General features: G+C 45.0%; 1 protein-coding gene across 11 annotated transcripts in view; it reads right to left on the bottom strand.

Moving 5' to 3' along the window:
- Window positions 1-16,097, bottom strand: part of Fhod3 (formin homology 2 domain containing 3) — a 424,496-nt gene that overhangs the window by 227,867 nt on the left and 180,532 nt on the right. For all 11 annotated transcript variants that reach the window (XM_075969157.1, XM_075969155.1, XM_075969156.1 and 8 more), the window contains exons 4-5: window positions 14,261-14,328; window positions 7,538-7,643 (exon numbers count right to left, since the gene is read on the bottom strand). In XM_075969157.1, coding sequence (XP_075825272.1) covers window positions 7,538-7,643; window positions 14,261-14,328 — 174 coding nt within the window. The remainder of the gene's footprint in view (window positions 1-7,537; window positions 7,644-14,260; window positions 14,329-16,097) is intronic.

Here is a 16,097-nt window from a genome sequence, read left to right on the forward strand (position 1 = left end):
GCTGGGTACCGAATCCCTGTCCTCTGGAAGAGTAGTAATGTCTGAACCATCTCTCCAGCCCTGTAGCTATCTTCTTAGATGTGGCTGTCTTGGGACAGCTTTATGTCACGGGCACACTTCTGACACTCTCATCTTAGATAAGACTTGATCAACAAGAAAAAAATTGTGTGGGGTGTAGGGCAAAAGATTTATAATTGAGATGAAAGCTTGTTAGCCAACTCAGGCTCATCCAATATAGCCAGTTTCCAACCAGAGCCTCCTGTCAGTACACTCCAGTCCCTCAGTGGTTCTCTGTCCTCTCTCCCTATTTCCCAAGCTGCGCTGTTCCGACTGTAAGCTACTGTTCTTTTTGTGTGACAGCCTTCTGCCCTGATGGATTCATGGCAGGCCTTGATGGGGAAGAGGCACACCAGAGTGCCGAGAAGGGGAAAAAAGCTGCACCCTGCACTTGAGAATCAAGTGCAAGAAGCAGAAACGACATCTTAACTCCTGTAATAGAGCTGGGCTCGTCTACTTTAGACTGGAATTCTCACTTCACAGACTATGATGTCATTAGTCAGCGGTCTCAAATGTAAACACATGCGGGGGCAAAGAGGCAGCAAAATGAAGTGGACTAGCTCCAGGAGTGGCAGATCGTACAGAAGCCAGGGCAGAGAAGGCAGAGTCCCGTGCCTGGGTTACAGGGAACAGCCACTTCCTTCTCTAGCTGGCCATGCAGCACTGACGGCCCAACACCAGCTTGAACTTAGTGTTTCATACCAAAGCTAATTTATCAATGTCCACATTTTTTTAATTTGAAGATACTAGGCTAAATAGAAATGAGCTGCAGGCTCGACTTGCCTCCACAAATGCTCAGTTTGTCTCCCTCCACACCACACCTACTCAGCAAGAAGAGTGACATCAATCAAGCAAGGAAGAAATCCATCTTGGACACCAGCCTCAGTTCACATGGGGCAGGTGGCACCACAGGGCACAAGTGTGCAGTAATATCATCCATACCAGGATGAGGATGCAGTCACCATGATGTCCCTGAAGTCTAGACCAGGCACAGAAAGCCTGCTCAGCAAGAGTAGAACCCAGCCCAGCAGAGTGATCTGGATGACGGCAGGAGAAGAGGAGGAGTCAAGCCCACTGGCCAATGGAAAATCAGATATCACGGCCTCACCGTGGCTCAGAAACTAAGCAGCAATACACCTCTACTTCCATGTCTTCACCTGACGGCCACTTTGGTTCCCCTTCTCCCCACTCCTGTGACATCTGAACCCCACTTCCTGTTTGCCTTCTCTGATCTAAGCACTAAGATATAAGCTTAGGTATACTTCTGGGCTAAAAAATGCTCATGTGGATTTCAGTGCCTCTGCGTGTAACCATCATTCCCATCACTGATCCTCTGTGCTCAGGGATTTCTGCTTCTGCTGCTGTAGATGCTGACAAAAATCCAGCCATATCCAATTCTCCAAGAGAATCCCCCCATGGGAATGCCACTTGGGATTTTTTTTCCTAGAGTGGAATGTAGGTAAGGCTAGCTCCAGTTTAAAAAAAAAAAGCAAGCATGAACTCGGGTTTTTCTTTTAAGTTAAAGTTTTAACACAAAACTTAAAATATTTTAACACAAACTAATGGGTTTCATCATGACATGTTCATGTGTGTCACTTACTTTGCTCATCTTACGACCTCTACTGTCCTCCCAACCCTTCCCCTCCTAAAACTACTTCCCCATCCTCCATCCCCTCCCAATCAGCCTCCTTCTTCCAGCCAAACAGTCCGCATTATGCCTTCACATCTACATCTGGGTTCTGCACATGAAAGAAGACATGCAGTATATTGTCTTTCTCCCCATTACTCTGTTCTTTCTCTTACCTCCTCTTAGAACTCTTCCTCTCCCACTGTCTCCCTTCCATTCCATGTCATATACATAAATATGTGTGCCCACATGCATATACACACATACATCTATATAAATCTAGATAATAATATATATTAATCTATATACATGCTATGTGAGAAAAAGCGCATGATGTTTATCTGTGTCTACCTTACTTGCATATAACAGAACAATCTTCAACACCCATCTAGTCTACTACAAATGACACCATTTTATTTTTCTTTATGGCTGAATCAAACTCCATTGCATCTATAAACCACATTTTTTAAATTCAACTATTGAATGATGGGCTTTTAAATGCCAAATCTCTGCATTTGGAAATGTTGACAGCGTAGACAACATTTCTTTAAACATACTATGGGGTAAAAATATCTGAATTTTTCTTGTAGAATGAAAGGACTGAACTACATGAGTTTATAACACAGCTCTGATAAGGCCTCTGGTATTTGTGTTCGTGACCAATCAAGATTTGCTTTCAGCAGAATGACCACATCACACTTCTTCATATGAGCAAGGTGTGGCGCAGCATGCCTCTGCACCCGGCACTCAGGAAGCAAAGACCGGTGGAGCTCTGTGAGCGTGAGGTCAACCTGCTGTCCATAGTAAGTTCCAGACCCACCAGAGCTGCACAGCGAGACCCCGCCTTGGGGAAAAAATCCTCTGCATGAAACCTGCCAGTCACCGCGGCTTCTCTTGGGGAGCTGCCAGCTCATACAGCCAGCCTATGGCTTTCACACATCTTCCTCTTTTTCTTGTGAAGTCTATCATGTATGTGCAATCTCTAAACACGGACTACAGTATCTAAAATGTGCTGGGCATCTGCTTTAGGGCAGGGTTCAATCTCGGCTTCATCCTCTCCGCCACGGGGCCTGGTGTGGCACGTGGCCCACGGCAAAGGCTGGGTAATGTCTGTGGAAAGTTGAAGTTCCCAGGAATCTACCACTCTAGGTTCTCCTTCCATAAGCATAATTGTGAGGTATAAAATTCCATGGTACATTTATATTAAATACTGGCTATCCTGAAAAACTGTAGATCATTAGCTATAACCATCCAAGAATAACAACTCAGATAAATATTATTTCTCCGTGTTGCGCAGCTAAGACCCTCTTCTCGGTAGCCAGCTCGCATTTGTGGAGAGCGCTTGGCTGCCTGAATCCCAAACCTGTCTTTACCTCCCAGTCAATAGGCACTCAATGGCACGGAACCAATGTCTGGGCCTCCATGTAAAAACAACTCAGGCATGCGGCTAGAGAGATGCCTCATCGGCTAAGGGCACTTGCTGCCCTTCTGGAGGACCTGGGCTCAATTCCCAGCACCCGCATGGTGACTCACAACCATTTATCACTCCAGTTTCAGAGGCTTCAACACACTCTTCTGGCTTCTGAGGGCACCGGGGACACACGTGGCACAGACACATACAGGGAAAACATAAAAAGCTTAAAACACATGCCCACGTGTGCACATACATGCACACACACACACACACCACCACCACCACCACCAACCAACGGGGCTGAGTAGAAATGACCACCTCAGGCTCCTTCATGGGTAACTAGAGTGCTCTAGAAGCAATCCAGACAAGTGCTGCCTTCACATCTACTCCTTCAGGCCCACAGGGCTAGGGAGGCCTCATCAAGCTGAGCTCTTGAGAGACTCCTGAGGAAACTTCACACACAATACGCTGGTCTGGAGCCACCTTACCGTCGGCAGTGTTGTTTCCTAAATGTTGTTAGGCCTGGTTTGCAAGCCTCCTAAAGTTCCCCTTTCTAAAGAGCCTGCCACCTTCAACCAGTCCTGGAACAGTGTCCCATGGCTGAAGTCACCATGCACAAGCCCTGGTCATTCATGACAGGCCTCGAAGCCCGCTGGAATAACTGTAAATGTTGATGGCTGATCTCACTGCAGCGACAGACACCCGGCAAAAATGGCTTCGGAAAGAAAGGGTTTATTGTGGCTCACAGTTCGAGAACACAGCCCATTGTAGCAGGGTCAGTAACACAGCAAGTGTGTCTCTGGTACGGCAGCAGGAACGTGAAGCTCCTGGACACACTGCATCCAGTCAAGAAGCAGAAAGAAACACTGATGGGCAGCCTGCTTCCTTCTTCCGTCTAGCACCCCAGCCGGCAGGACAGTGCCATCCAGTCAGAGTGGGGCTTCTCTCCTCGGGGAAAGCTCCAGAGGCATGTTCCCTAGGTGATTCTAAACGCATTCACACTCTCAGTGAAGACTAACCATCACACCTACAGGCTTTCTTATTTTACTTCATCTGTTCCCGCCCTCAGAACCACAGTGAAGATGCTTGACCACAGCCCCCACTCCCACTGTCAGATCAACCCCTGGGTGCTCTGAGTGCCCCCAGGTGGCCTGCTATGCTCTCACCAGAAAGCAGTAATGGAACCATAAAACTCAAGCAGGCTTCTTTCTTTTGATCTCCATCTTCCCCTCCTTCATCCCCAGTCCAGCGTAAATAGGTTAAAACAGGGCTGGGCAAACAGAAGCAACTGGAAGGTTATTCTTGACTGTGAATGTCTGCTGACTGCTGGCAGCCGACTGCCATGTCAAAACAAGTGTTCACAAGAACTCTGTGGAAGACACAGAGGAGTGACTCAACACATGGCTTAGAAAAGCCATAGCTTCCTTGTATAAAAACAAAAAAGTCACTCCCCAAGAAATCTGTCATTTCCATGCTCCCAGAAGGTACAGTTCCTGGCATAGGTTCCAGCCAGATGCATCACAGCGTGCTACTGGGTGAATACAGGGCCCTGCTGAGGGGCAAATCTCTGGAGCCTCGCTGGACACAGGGCAGGCAAAGAAGACGCCCCCTTCTGTGGAAAACAGGATGCAGGGAAGTAAACTAGAGTGTCATGGGAAACTACTCTCCTTCCAGGGAATGCATGGCAAGTCTCTGGTCTCCAATAAATGGACACCACTGGAAAGAAAAGCAGGAAGGACTGACGCTGGAGGTGGGGATGGAGTACTAGACCTCCTCATATCTCACAAGTGTGCCGACTGTAAAAACTTAACTGCTGGCATTTTCTACGAGACGGCAAAGCATCAGGTGCCTTCCAGATCTGTCTGGGCCCTGAGTGGACATTCTAACATGCTAACATGGGTCATAAGTGGGCATTCTCACACGCTAACATGGGTCACTAGTGGGAATTCTAACATGTTAATGTGGGTCGCAAGTGGGTATTCCCACATGCTAACATGGGTCTGAGTGGCCATTCTCACACATTAATGTGGGTTGAGGGTGGGTATTCTCACATGCTAACATTCAGTACATTGCCCATAGCATCTTTCTGGTCCAGATCAGAACACTGTAAAATAACAAACCACTCAGAGATTCAGGATGAACAGTCAGCATGGCAGAGCCTACATGGAGCTCCTGATGTCAACACCATCTACCGTTGCTGGCGGGCAGACTTCGCCATCCTCCACACTGGGGTCTTGTGCGACTACTGAGCTCCACTTGCTCTCTGTACAGAGATTCTCTGGGCAACCCCAAGGCTAGCTGTGGGGTGACACTCACTGCCGCTTCCTAGAGGGGCTCTTCTCAGTCGCACCAAGTTTCCTCTTCCTAACGCCCTCCACATGGCCATATCTAGCGGCCTTCAGGCCCAAAGCCAGACTTTCTCTCCAGCTCCTCCTCTGTTAAATCCAAGAAGTTAATCACCCACTTTCTCTGCCTCCCTTGCAGCAACAGGTGATCATGTGATCCATTTATTAGTGGGGTGTGGGTTTGATAAAAATTCTTATCTGTTCTGATAAACTGGCCCAACTCTAGCTGAAAGCCATGTTCCTCGCCCAAACTTGGATGCCATGGGGATAAATGTTTACACATAAGAATTCACACATATATGCTCCCAGAAGAGGGACAGATGAATAAAAATATATGGATGGCTATGTTAGTTCCACATAGCTTTCCTTATGTGTTAGGCTCTTTTTTTGTAATGATAAATGATAAATACTTGAAACAGTAGTACCCATAGAGTCCGTCTGGACTCGTTATTCATAATGAGACATTTCGGTGTATATTTCCTGTGTCATCCAACTTCTAAGTTCCTAACTTACGAGCGGGGGAAAGATAAACCAGTAGTAGTACACTTCTTCCCACCCCATTTCTCTGCTGCCATCCAGTCTAAGTATGCACAGAGACACAAGAACGAGGATGCAGGCAGGACCTGACCCTTCTGACACACAGCTGCCCCCTTTGGCTACAACGCAGCATGAGTTTGACATTTGTGTGTCTACACAACACACCATCACAATCTCCATGTAAATGATTTAATTATATGAAGACAGAAATCACGCATCTTGACAGTCAGGCATCCTTCCTGACATCTGACTCAAATCTGTTACAAGCCCAAGGAAAGACGGAGGTGACAGGAGCCAACCTGCCACCCACACAGACATAGTCATCAGCACACCACAGAGCAAAGAGCGAGGCTAAGGAAGGCACCCTGTCCTACTTATCAAGTAAATCCCAATGATCAACACACAAAGTGTACCCAGTGACCCGAGGGAGCTTGCCCTTGTGCCTTCGGTTGTGTGGGTTTTTTTTAGTAGCACCCGATGGAAAGGAAAGCTTGACTAGCATGAACTACATGACAACATGGGACATAGGAGCATTTTCAGGGCAGCCCAGCTGCTGCCTCCGTCAGCTCTAACCACGGGCAGCTGATATTATCACACATCTCGTGTGCCTTTCCCTTCATACAAGGGAAAACTAAAAGAGGTCTGTGGCTTTTTGTTTTTAATGAATGTCAGCATACAGTTTGCAGGATCACACTTACTCACACGGAAGGGACAGGAAAACCCAGAACCATTCTGGCCTGGGTCAGTGCCTAGGCAGAGTCTCTCTGCTGGACCACGCTCAGGGAAAGTGACTTCCTTAAAAACAAGCCCTAGGTTCTTTGAGCCTTAATTATTTTCAACTGTACTCAATTTATTTTCAATAAAATGGAGATAATATGAAATGAAACAAAAGTTTTACATTCAATGTCTCCTTGGAAGGTAAATATAATCATTTCTGCCCCGCCTACTGGCACAGGTTTGGGAGAAAACAGATGTTTTAGCAGATGGGCATAAATCACCACCATCATAAAAGACCATTAACTCTGAATAGCAACAGGAAGCTGTGCTCCAAAGCCACCCCTAGACCAGTTAGCACACGAAATGATAAGGTAGCCATTAGAATCATTCCTTACAATGCCAGTTCCCAGGCCACCTGAGGCCTCTTCATCAACAACAGGAAGGCATCGTGAGGGATGTGCACTGTGACAGAGGACAGCTCATGTTTAAAGAAGAAAAAAAGTAGGAATGATTTCCTCCTAGAAACAAATCAGGTTTTAGTTCTGGGTAGCTTTGAGCTAAAATCAAGAATTTTATCTGAGCCCAAATAGTGTGCATCCCTTCTTACCAAAGCAAGGGGTTTATTTTAAAAAGCGAATCACCCATTCTTTTTCTTTAGCAACCTAGAAGATACTAAGTCAGCCCTGACACTAGCCACTCCTAGGAGCTGACAAACTGATGAAAAGGCCATGAGTCTTTCCTGCCATATCCCAGACTTTGTGCAAAGCTCCCAGTCTGTGAGCTCCAGAGGGAGGCTCTGGCCTCTGCACAGCGGGACAGCGATGGCTGCTTAGGACTCACCTCTCAGGATGTAGTTCTGATAGTTCTGGTCCGCCTCGGCTCCCACCTTGATCAAACACGTCAGACCTTCAGCCATGACAAATTCATGCACCAAATCCTTGTCATCCTGGCAGGAAGGAAGGAAAGACATGAAAAGACCTTTTTAAAAAAAAAAAAATAAATAAAGCATTCAAATAGGAATAGGTCCCTGTCCACCCTATATCTAAGCTGCATTGTTCAAACTTTGGAGGAATCTTTGAAATAAATAACCCATGAGGAACTATTGCTCTATTCAAATGGCACATCTAACTCTTTAATTTTTTATTTAACTTTTTTCAGACAATATATTTTGGTCCATTCATGCCTCCCCCCCCCCCCGCCACCGCTGCCACTTTCCCATCTCCTCCCATCTCCTCCCTACCTCTGGATTTTTGTCTTGCTTTGCTTTCAATTTTATTTTTGTAAGGTTGTTTTTTTTGAGGGGGGGGGTGAGGAAGGAGAAATAGGGAGGGAGAGGGGTGGGGAAGAGAGAGGGAAGAGGGAGAGAAAGAAAGTTAGCGCACATGAGTGAGCATCTAACCTCTTGCCAAAGGAATTTTACAACCTGTCTTCACACAGGCATTTGCCAAAGACCAATTACTGCCTTCTGGGCAATCTAATAAAGCCACGGCAAATGAATCGCTTGCGTGCCCAAAAGCTTTACAGTGTTCTGCTTTCGTTCTTCAAGATCCCCAGGCCTCGCATGCCCACAGGACCCAGGGTGCTGGCCACATGAAGCTTCCACGGCTTTTACTACAGGAAGCGTCCTGTGTAACCTGTCAAGAAAAACACACTCTTGTCCCAGCAGATAGCCTAGAGATGGCAGCTTCAACAAGAGGCTTGTGAATGTTCCCTGTCAACCTAAAGAAGCCTCTCCTCTCATCTCTTGCCTTGCATGGCTGGCGGCACAGGGAAGGAGGCAGAGTACAGAAGAGCCGGTCACCTGCAGCTGCCCGCCATCCTTCCAAAGGGCCGCCTTGGCGAGCAGAAGGCAGGACATCGAAGCGGATGACTGCTAAGTTAGTGGTGATCACAGAGAGCTGTCCACCTAGGCAAGGGACCCTTGGAAATCCATCTGAGAGCCTCACAGGAACTTGCAAGATGTGCAAACTGCCTAGCTGTACCCCTAACTGGAGGAGAGGGAGCTGCAGTGAGCCGAGCTGGGACTGTGAGTATCAAAGCTAGTTTGCTTGCTTGCTTGCTTGTTTCCTTCCTTCCTTCCTTCCTTCCTTCCTTCCTTCCTTCCTTCCTTCCTTCCTTCCTCCTTCCTGGTAAGATGGAGGTTCTAAGAAGCACCCACCCTCACCTTCATGTTAGGAGCACCTGGGGAGCTCTGGAGGACAAGGAAGAAGGACACCGTGCAGAAGCAGTGAATCTGAATTGCTAAAATGAGACCTAGGTTCTGCTTCAATTCCCAAATAGGCAGGTGGCTCAAGAAACACTATCTCATACAACACATAGTCTGGGACTCAAGAGGGCAGGAAGACGGGGAAACAAAACACACTTGGCCAGGACCGCTGGACTATGTCTGGCCAGCCCTCAACCTGGGCGGTTGCTGTAAAACCAAATTCTGGGGAGCCCTGTGAAAAAGATGTTTCCATTGCTGCTTTCTTCCACTGAGATGGGGGAGATCCCCTAGGTTACCCATTGCCTCGTTTCCAATGCACGAAGGATACAGCTGGACCATCCATCCTTCATTATAACAATGGAGCAGAAACTTCACAAACAAACCCCAGCAATGGGAATACAGAAAAACAACTCCGTGGTACAGGACGGCGGCAGTAGCGGCAACTGCAGTTTATCAGCAAGAGAGAAAATAGGTGAGCTGGCAGGATTCTCCCGTCTCAACGTGCAATCAGCCCCTTTCTTTATTATATGACATTTTTTCAATTATATGGATGGGAGTCTTGAGCTAAATGTGGGTAGACACAGTGCAGGTCCCTGGGAAGTGATGCGGTGAAAGGCAGGGTCAGCGCCAGCTAGGGGGCAGGGGGAGCAAGGCTGAACATAATGAAAGACAGCTGTGTGAACGCAGACTTTGAGATAATCATGGCTAGGGAAGAAAGAGAAAATGGGACAGTATCATGAGGCTTTGGAAAATTACTTTACACTGGTAGGTATAAAGGATATATATATATGCCTTCTCCTCTCTCCCTCCTCCGTCCGCTTTTCCAGCAGCTTATGTGAAAACTGGACATGCAGATGAGCTCATGTCTAGTCAGAAGGGTTTTCCAAGCATGTAACAAATGTTTATTGCTTTAACTAAAACTAGATTCACACATGACTTCATGGTGAAAAAGTGCGAACAAGCTCTCAAGAAACCACTCAAGCTAATCACTAATATTAATATACCAGAGAACTGAGCGTCTGGCAAAGGCACTCGGAAAAAAAAAAGCACCGGACAGGCGAGACGGCGTTCGTGAGAATAACTCAGACCCTTGGCAAAAATGCATGGACCCGTGCAGATAGAGCACCGAGGAAGGGGGTGCTCGTGGGTAATAAATGCAGAGAAAGTCTTCCAAGTTGGCAGTGTCCTCGATTTTAAATACATATCCCAAAATACATAGGCATTAACACGCGGTTCTTAAAGACACCGGCTTCAGGCTATTATGAAATTAAAATATCTTCACTAGCTGATAAGAGAGTACTTCCACATCCAGAATTTTCTATAGAAGCTATTCACTGACTTGTGATTTTTCTTAATTAAATTTTTTTACATTTCCTTTGTGTGTGTGTGTGCAAGTAGAAGCACATGTTTGGGGACACATGACACAACATGCAGGCGGAGGTCAGTGGGCAGCGTGTGACTCTCCCTGCTGTCGCCTGAGTGTTTGGGATCAAATTCAGAGTTTCAAGATTGGCAGCAGGTGCCCTTAAGCGCCCCCACCCCCACCCCCAGGGATCTTATCAGCCCTGGAATTTGGTTTGTCTTGGGTGTTATTGTTGTTATTGCTAACGCTTATTAGTCAAAGAATAATTAATTCAATACAAATAATCAATATCTCTATTTTTTAAGCTCTTAAAGTCTGAGTTTCTAAAAGAAACTCCACGTTTAGAAAGCTCAAGAGATGATGAAGATGTGGACCCAAAATTATGCAAGGCATCTACCTAAGCTTTACCCAGCATGCTGCCTTTCAGATCCAGTTACCCAGACTCAAAACTCATGCTTGCCAGCACTGTCCTTGTCTACACAGCACCGAACTATTTCTTCAAAACCATTTCATGAATCAACAAGAAAACCTCAAGGGATGCACGCCAAGAAATAAATTGGTTCAAAGACTATAGAGCAAGTCTAAAAAAGTGTATTTTGTTTTCTTTCTAACTTTTTAATTTAGGAGAATCCCGCTGTATGTAAACTAGTCTCGCATACACAGGTGTGAATGAACTCACAGGAACCTTGCTTTATCCATCATTCTCTCAACTCTAGAAACTTTAAGTATAGGTATTTGTAAGAAACAATTTTTCTTTTTTTTTTTCTTTTCTTTTTTAAGACAAGATTTTGCTGTAGCTTTGGAACCTGTCCTGGAACTAGCTCTTGTTGACCAGGCTGGCCTCGAACTCACAGAAATCCACCTGCCTCTGCCTCCCGAGTGCTGGGATTAAAGGTGTGTGCCACCACCACCCAGCATGAAGAAATATTTTAATATTAAAAAGACTATCAGGCAACCAGTCAGTGTCCAAATTTCCAACTTTTTCACCACTATTTATACAAGACGTCTTGGTTAGGTATTGTCAGTTTGACACAACTTAGTGTTGCCTGGAAAGAGGGAAGCTCATTCAAGGAATTACCCAGATCAAACTGACCTGTGGTCATGTCTGCAATAGATGGCCTTGATTGGCAATTGATATGGGAAGGCCCAGTCCACTGTGGGCAGCACCATCCCTAGGTAGCTACGTCCCAGTTATATAAGAAAGCTAGACAAACATGAACCAGAGATCAAGCCAGCAAACGGCATTCCTCCATAGTTCCCACCTAGGTTCCTGCCTTAAGTTCCAGCCCTGACTTCCTTCAGTGACCGACTGTGATCTAGAGGTGTAAGCTGAACAAACCCTTTCGCTGCATAAGTTACTTCTGGTCAGAGTGTTTTATGACAACCATAGAGCTCAAACCAGGACAAGATCCAAGTAAGAGCCACAGATGGTAATTCATTTATATGAATCTAAAACTCAGAAACCTCTATTAACTAATCAATAAAAGATAATGTTCCTACCCTCATTAACTTACATGCTGAAGAAAGTCAGTCACCTTTTAGAGTAGCCCACAGTCTGGATTTGGCAGATCATTTACCTAAATTGATGTTCAATGTGTGCCTATGTCTTCAATTATTCATTGTTGGATTCATGTCTGAATCCAGGGTTGATTTGTTTGCTTGGCCACATCATACTTTATATTTCTATCAGGAAATACCTAATTAATTCAGATGGTACCTTGTTTATGTCATGTTAGCAACTTTTATTGTGTTATTAATTCATTAATGGATTCATTGGGGAGCACAAAACAGTGGCATTCTGTTGTTCCTTATTACCTAGAAGCTTTCTACAAAGATTCCCTTTTTAAAAGGAGACTTCTTTTGACCTTAAAGTTTAGTATGAAAAGGCAAGAAGAATTTGAGGTTCTAAAAATCTGCCCTTTTCTGAGTAGCCAGTCCACCAGCATTCACTACCTATTCATGTTTTATCTATTAGTGTCCTTGTGAATATGTCCATCAGTTCAAGCTTCCTCAGTGTGTCTGGATCCATTTCAGTTACCATCCTTGTTCATGTGTATTGTCCTGACTCTGGAACACCACTGAGCAACCTTCAACTTGCTTCTGAGAGCTCTGGGGAAGAACCTTAGCATTATCTGATAGGTCCCTGCTATCCTTCATGTGATAAGAGGATACAGGTTTATTATAACATGACAGAGGAACCATGCCCCGAACAGCAAACTCAGGCTATGAGAGAAAAGAGGACATGTCTTCAGAAATGTTCCCCAGGAAAGGGATTCCATTCCTGGAAGAAGCGAGAGCAGGATCCCATTCTAGAAAAAGAGCAAGTTTTAAAGAAGGTAAGAATGTGTGTGTGAGTTGGATTTTTTTTGCCCCACCTTTTTACCTAGTCCCTATTAACAAGAGAAACTCACTCTGGCTAAAACTATCTTCTATAAAGAAAATCTTTTAAAGAATAAAACAGGAACTGAAGGGAAGTGAAATCTATACATAAGTCTAAAATTATAAGGGGAAAATAGTGAACCTAAACAGATACACTCCATACAAACCCACAGCCTTACTCTGTCCACTGCAGTCTCTCTGGGATCTGGAACCTGACCTAGTCCTCACTATGCTTTGATTATCTCAGAATAGGGATGAAAGGAAGGCTTGGTACAGAGTGATAAGATGAAACCGGTGATGAGGGACTTGCGTGTCCACAAGGGAACACGCCCCCAGAAGCAGGCTTTACAGTACCCAAACTGGAATTAAGAGAACCGTCTACCCAAAGAAGAATGAACCTCAAGCTCACTGTATAAAATACAACCCTAGACAGATCTACAGTCACTCCTACATCAGTTCATTTTCCATGAATGAACCAAAGTAGGACATATGCAATGTGACAATACAAATGTGAAGGTAATACCAAAGACTGCCATACACTGTGGGTACCTACCACTAGGGAGGAAACATGAATGCACAAAAGGAACACAAAAGGCAACTACTGGAGGAGAGGCGGACTGGGTGTGAAAGCAGATACTGATTTGGGGGAAACAGAACACAGTTCTTTAATTATACTCAACTGGGTTTTCTTTTTAAAAACTGGAATATAGAAAAAAACATTTGATTAAGCTGTCTTTACTTTTTATACTTGAAATATTTGACATAAATATTCTTCTCTGGAATTCTGATCTAATTTCTTGTGTGTGATGTGTATATGTATTTCCATGTGTGTGGACACATGTGCTGGTGCATGTGGAGGCCAGAGGTTGACAGCCGCGGTCTTCCCCAATGCCTCTCCATCCTCTATATCAGGCAAGGTCTCTCACATGAATCCAGAGCTCACCAGTTCAGCTGGAGAGGTTATTCAGATTCTTCTAGAGTCCTGTTTCTGCCTGCCATCGTGCCCACCCAGCCTTTACCTGGTGTTGCAGATCCAAAGTGACCCCAGTTCTTGCCTAACAAGTGCTTTCCCTATTATGGTTTAAGTAAAATGCTGTAGGTCCCCAAGTGGCAGTAGTGGGCAGCGGGCCTTGAGACCACGCCGCAGGTCCCTGAGCAGTGGCAGGCAGTGGGCAGCGGGTCCCAGGCAGGGAGCCCCCGAGTGCCCCACGTGCCATGACCAAGATGGGAAGGCACACCATGCAGAGGAAGTGGGTATTTATTTAGTGGGGTATGGAGGGGTTAAGGAAAAGGGGAGAAAGGGAGATGGGGGAATAGGAGGGGGAGGGGGAGAAGTGGGTATAAGGAAGCTAGACAGAGCTGCCTCTTTGGGAAAGAGAGGGAAAAGGGAAGGGGCTCAGGCTGCTTGCCTTGGTGTTAGAGACGGGGGCAGGGAGAGGCCTGTCTCTTAAAGGGACAAGACAGACCATTACATTCCCTACCCTACCATCTTGTGATGTCATTTAAACAGACTTTCCTATTTGTAACAAACACAGGTGCAAGCTTTTATGTATCTAGCTCCCAAACAAAGCAAAAGCAGGACTGTAGTATTTTGGCTTTTGATTTCCCTTTTTACCTGAAATATCTGCTTCAGCGAGAAAAGGGCCCTTCTTAGATCTCTGCCACTGGAGTTGTACAGTTTTTCTGAAATAAAGAATAGGACAATTAGTTTGGTTGACTCAATGAATGGCATAAACATAAGAAATTATGAAGGATGACATCTTCTACCAGGAAAACGACTACAATGCCACCACTCAGGTCACCTCAGCAGTGTGAAAAATGACTCCTATACATCATGCCTGGTCTGTTACGGGTGCCAGGGAGAGGCTCTTTCACCCCATCTTCCTCCTCAGTACAAGTATGTTCCTAGGGTTCAACAGACTGTTTTCTGGCTTGTAGATATTTCGCTTAGTGACCAACCACATTGGGAAAACCAACACAGCCTATACAATAGGTTTCAAGTAAATAGTTTATTTAAAAATTTAAAATTGGGAACTTGTATGATGGAGTATAGCATAAAATAATTTAGAAATAAGGAATCTGTGTGATAGAATAGAGCATAAGGTCACTTAGCACCTAACCCCTTGAACTGTGACTTTCAACCCCTCGTGGGATCAGGTAACGGAGGAGCACACACACACACACACAGACACACAAACCAAAAAAATGTTTCTGAATACACAATAACCAAAAGTTGATTCATAACCAAACAAGTAGTGAATCTCAAGGTGTGTCTGGCATCACTCGCCTCTGCTGCGTCACATGACTTCACTGCAGTCTGGACTCTGAACACATAGCATAAACTGTCTGCATTGTGCATGTCACACAACACCAAAGGACTTTCGAAATTCTTCAGCTCAGATTTGAGACAATTGTGTGTTATGAATTCCGGTGTTCTTAGTATAACATGTCTCCTCTTAGAGAAACACAGAGATGTAATTGGTAACTAGAACTGTGGTCATGAGCGGGATGCACCTGCTATGCATGCTAACTCTGAAGGTGACATGCCCTGGGAGAGACGTGGAAGCAAGCGGTGTTAAGCTCCAGCATTTGCATCGAAATAGCAACTTAATTTATTCAATTCCTACAATAAAGCGCTATATGGTATATAGTTTCTTGAGTGAACTCTGGTAATTAATCTCTTTCAAGGATGTATCAGTTCATGAAACTGTTACAGTCTTATGGAAATACTTGTAATATTCCTGGTCCCCCTTTTATTGACTCTATCAGTCTCTCTCTTGGCTTTGATATTGATCTTTTGTGTCTAATAACCTTTGATTTAACAGTCTGAGTAGAGTCATAGCAATAATGATAGTCTTTTCAAAAGTCAGCTGTGGGCTCGTTGGTTTTCCCATTCTTTCTGCAGTTTGGCTCATTGATTATTGTCTTCTTTGTGTTTGCTTTCGGTTTCAATTGCTCTCTCTTTTTTCTAGTTTCTATTTTTAAAAAATAATTTCTTGCTGTAAAATAGGTAACTGGAACTTTTCCCCCTAGGGATTGAGCACAGGGCCTCCAGCATGCTAGACAGGCACTCCACCACTGAGCTGTGGCCCCAGACCATCTTTTTAGTGGGCAGGACCTTAACTAACTAGTTTCGTGTCTTTATTTTGGAAAATCGGTAATGATTCTCCAGTTTCTTCTAAGTAATGCTGGCTTTTTTAATTCAAATTTTATTAATAGTGAATATTTCAAATATTAAATTCAAATGTGAAGGGGCTGAAGAGATGGCTCAGTGGTTAAGAGCACATACTGCTCTTCCATAGGAACCAAGTTCAGTTGCCAGGACCCATGGCAGGTGGCTCACAACCACCTGTAACTCCAGCTCCAGAAGTTTTCTGAGCTACATGGACATCTGCATATACATGTGCACAGACAAGCACACGTGTGTGCATACATGCACAAATGCAAACAAA

The sequence above is a fragment of the Microtus pennsylvanicus genome, chromosome 4 (genome assembly GCF_037038515.1).
Source record: "Microtus pennsylvanicus isolate mMicPen1 chromosome 4, mMicPen1.hap1, whole genome shotgun sequence".
NCBI lineage: Eukaryota > Metazoa > Chordata > Mammalia > Rodentia > Cricetidae > Microtus > Microtus pennsylvanicus.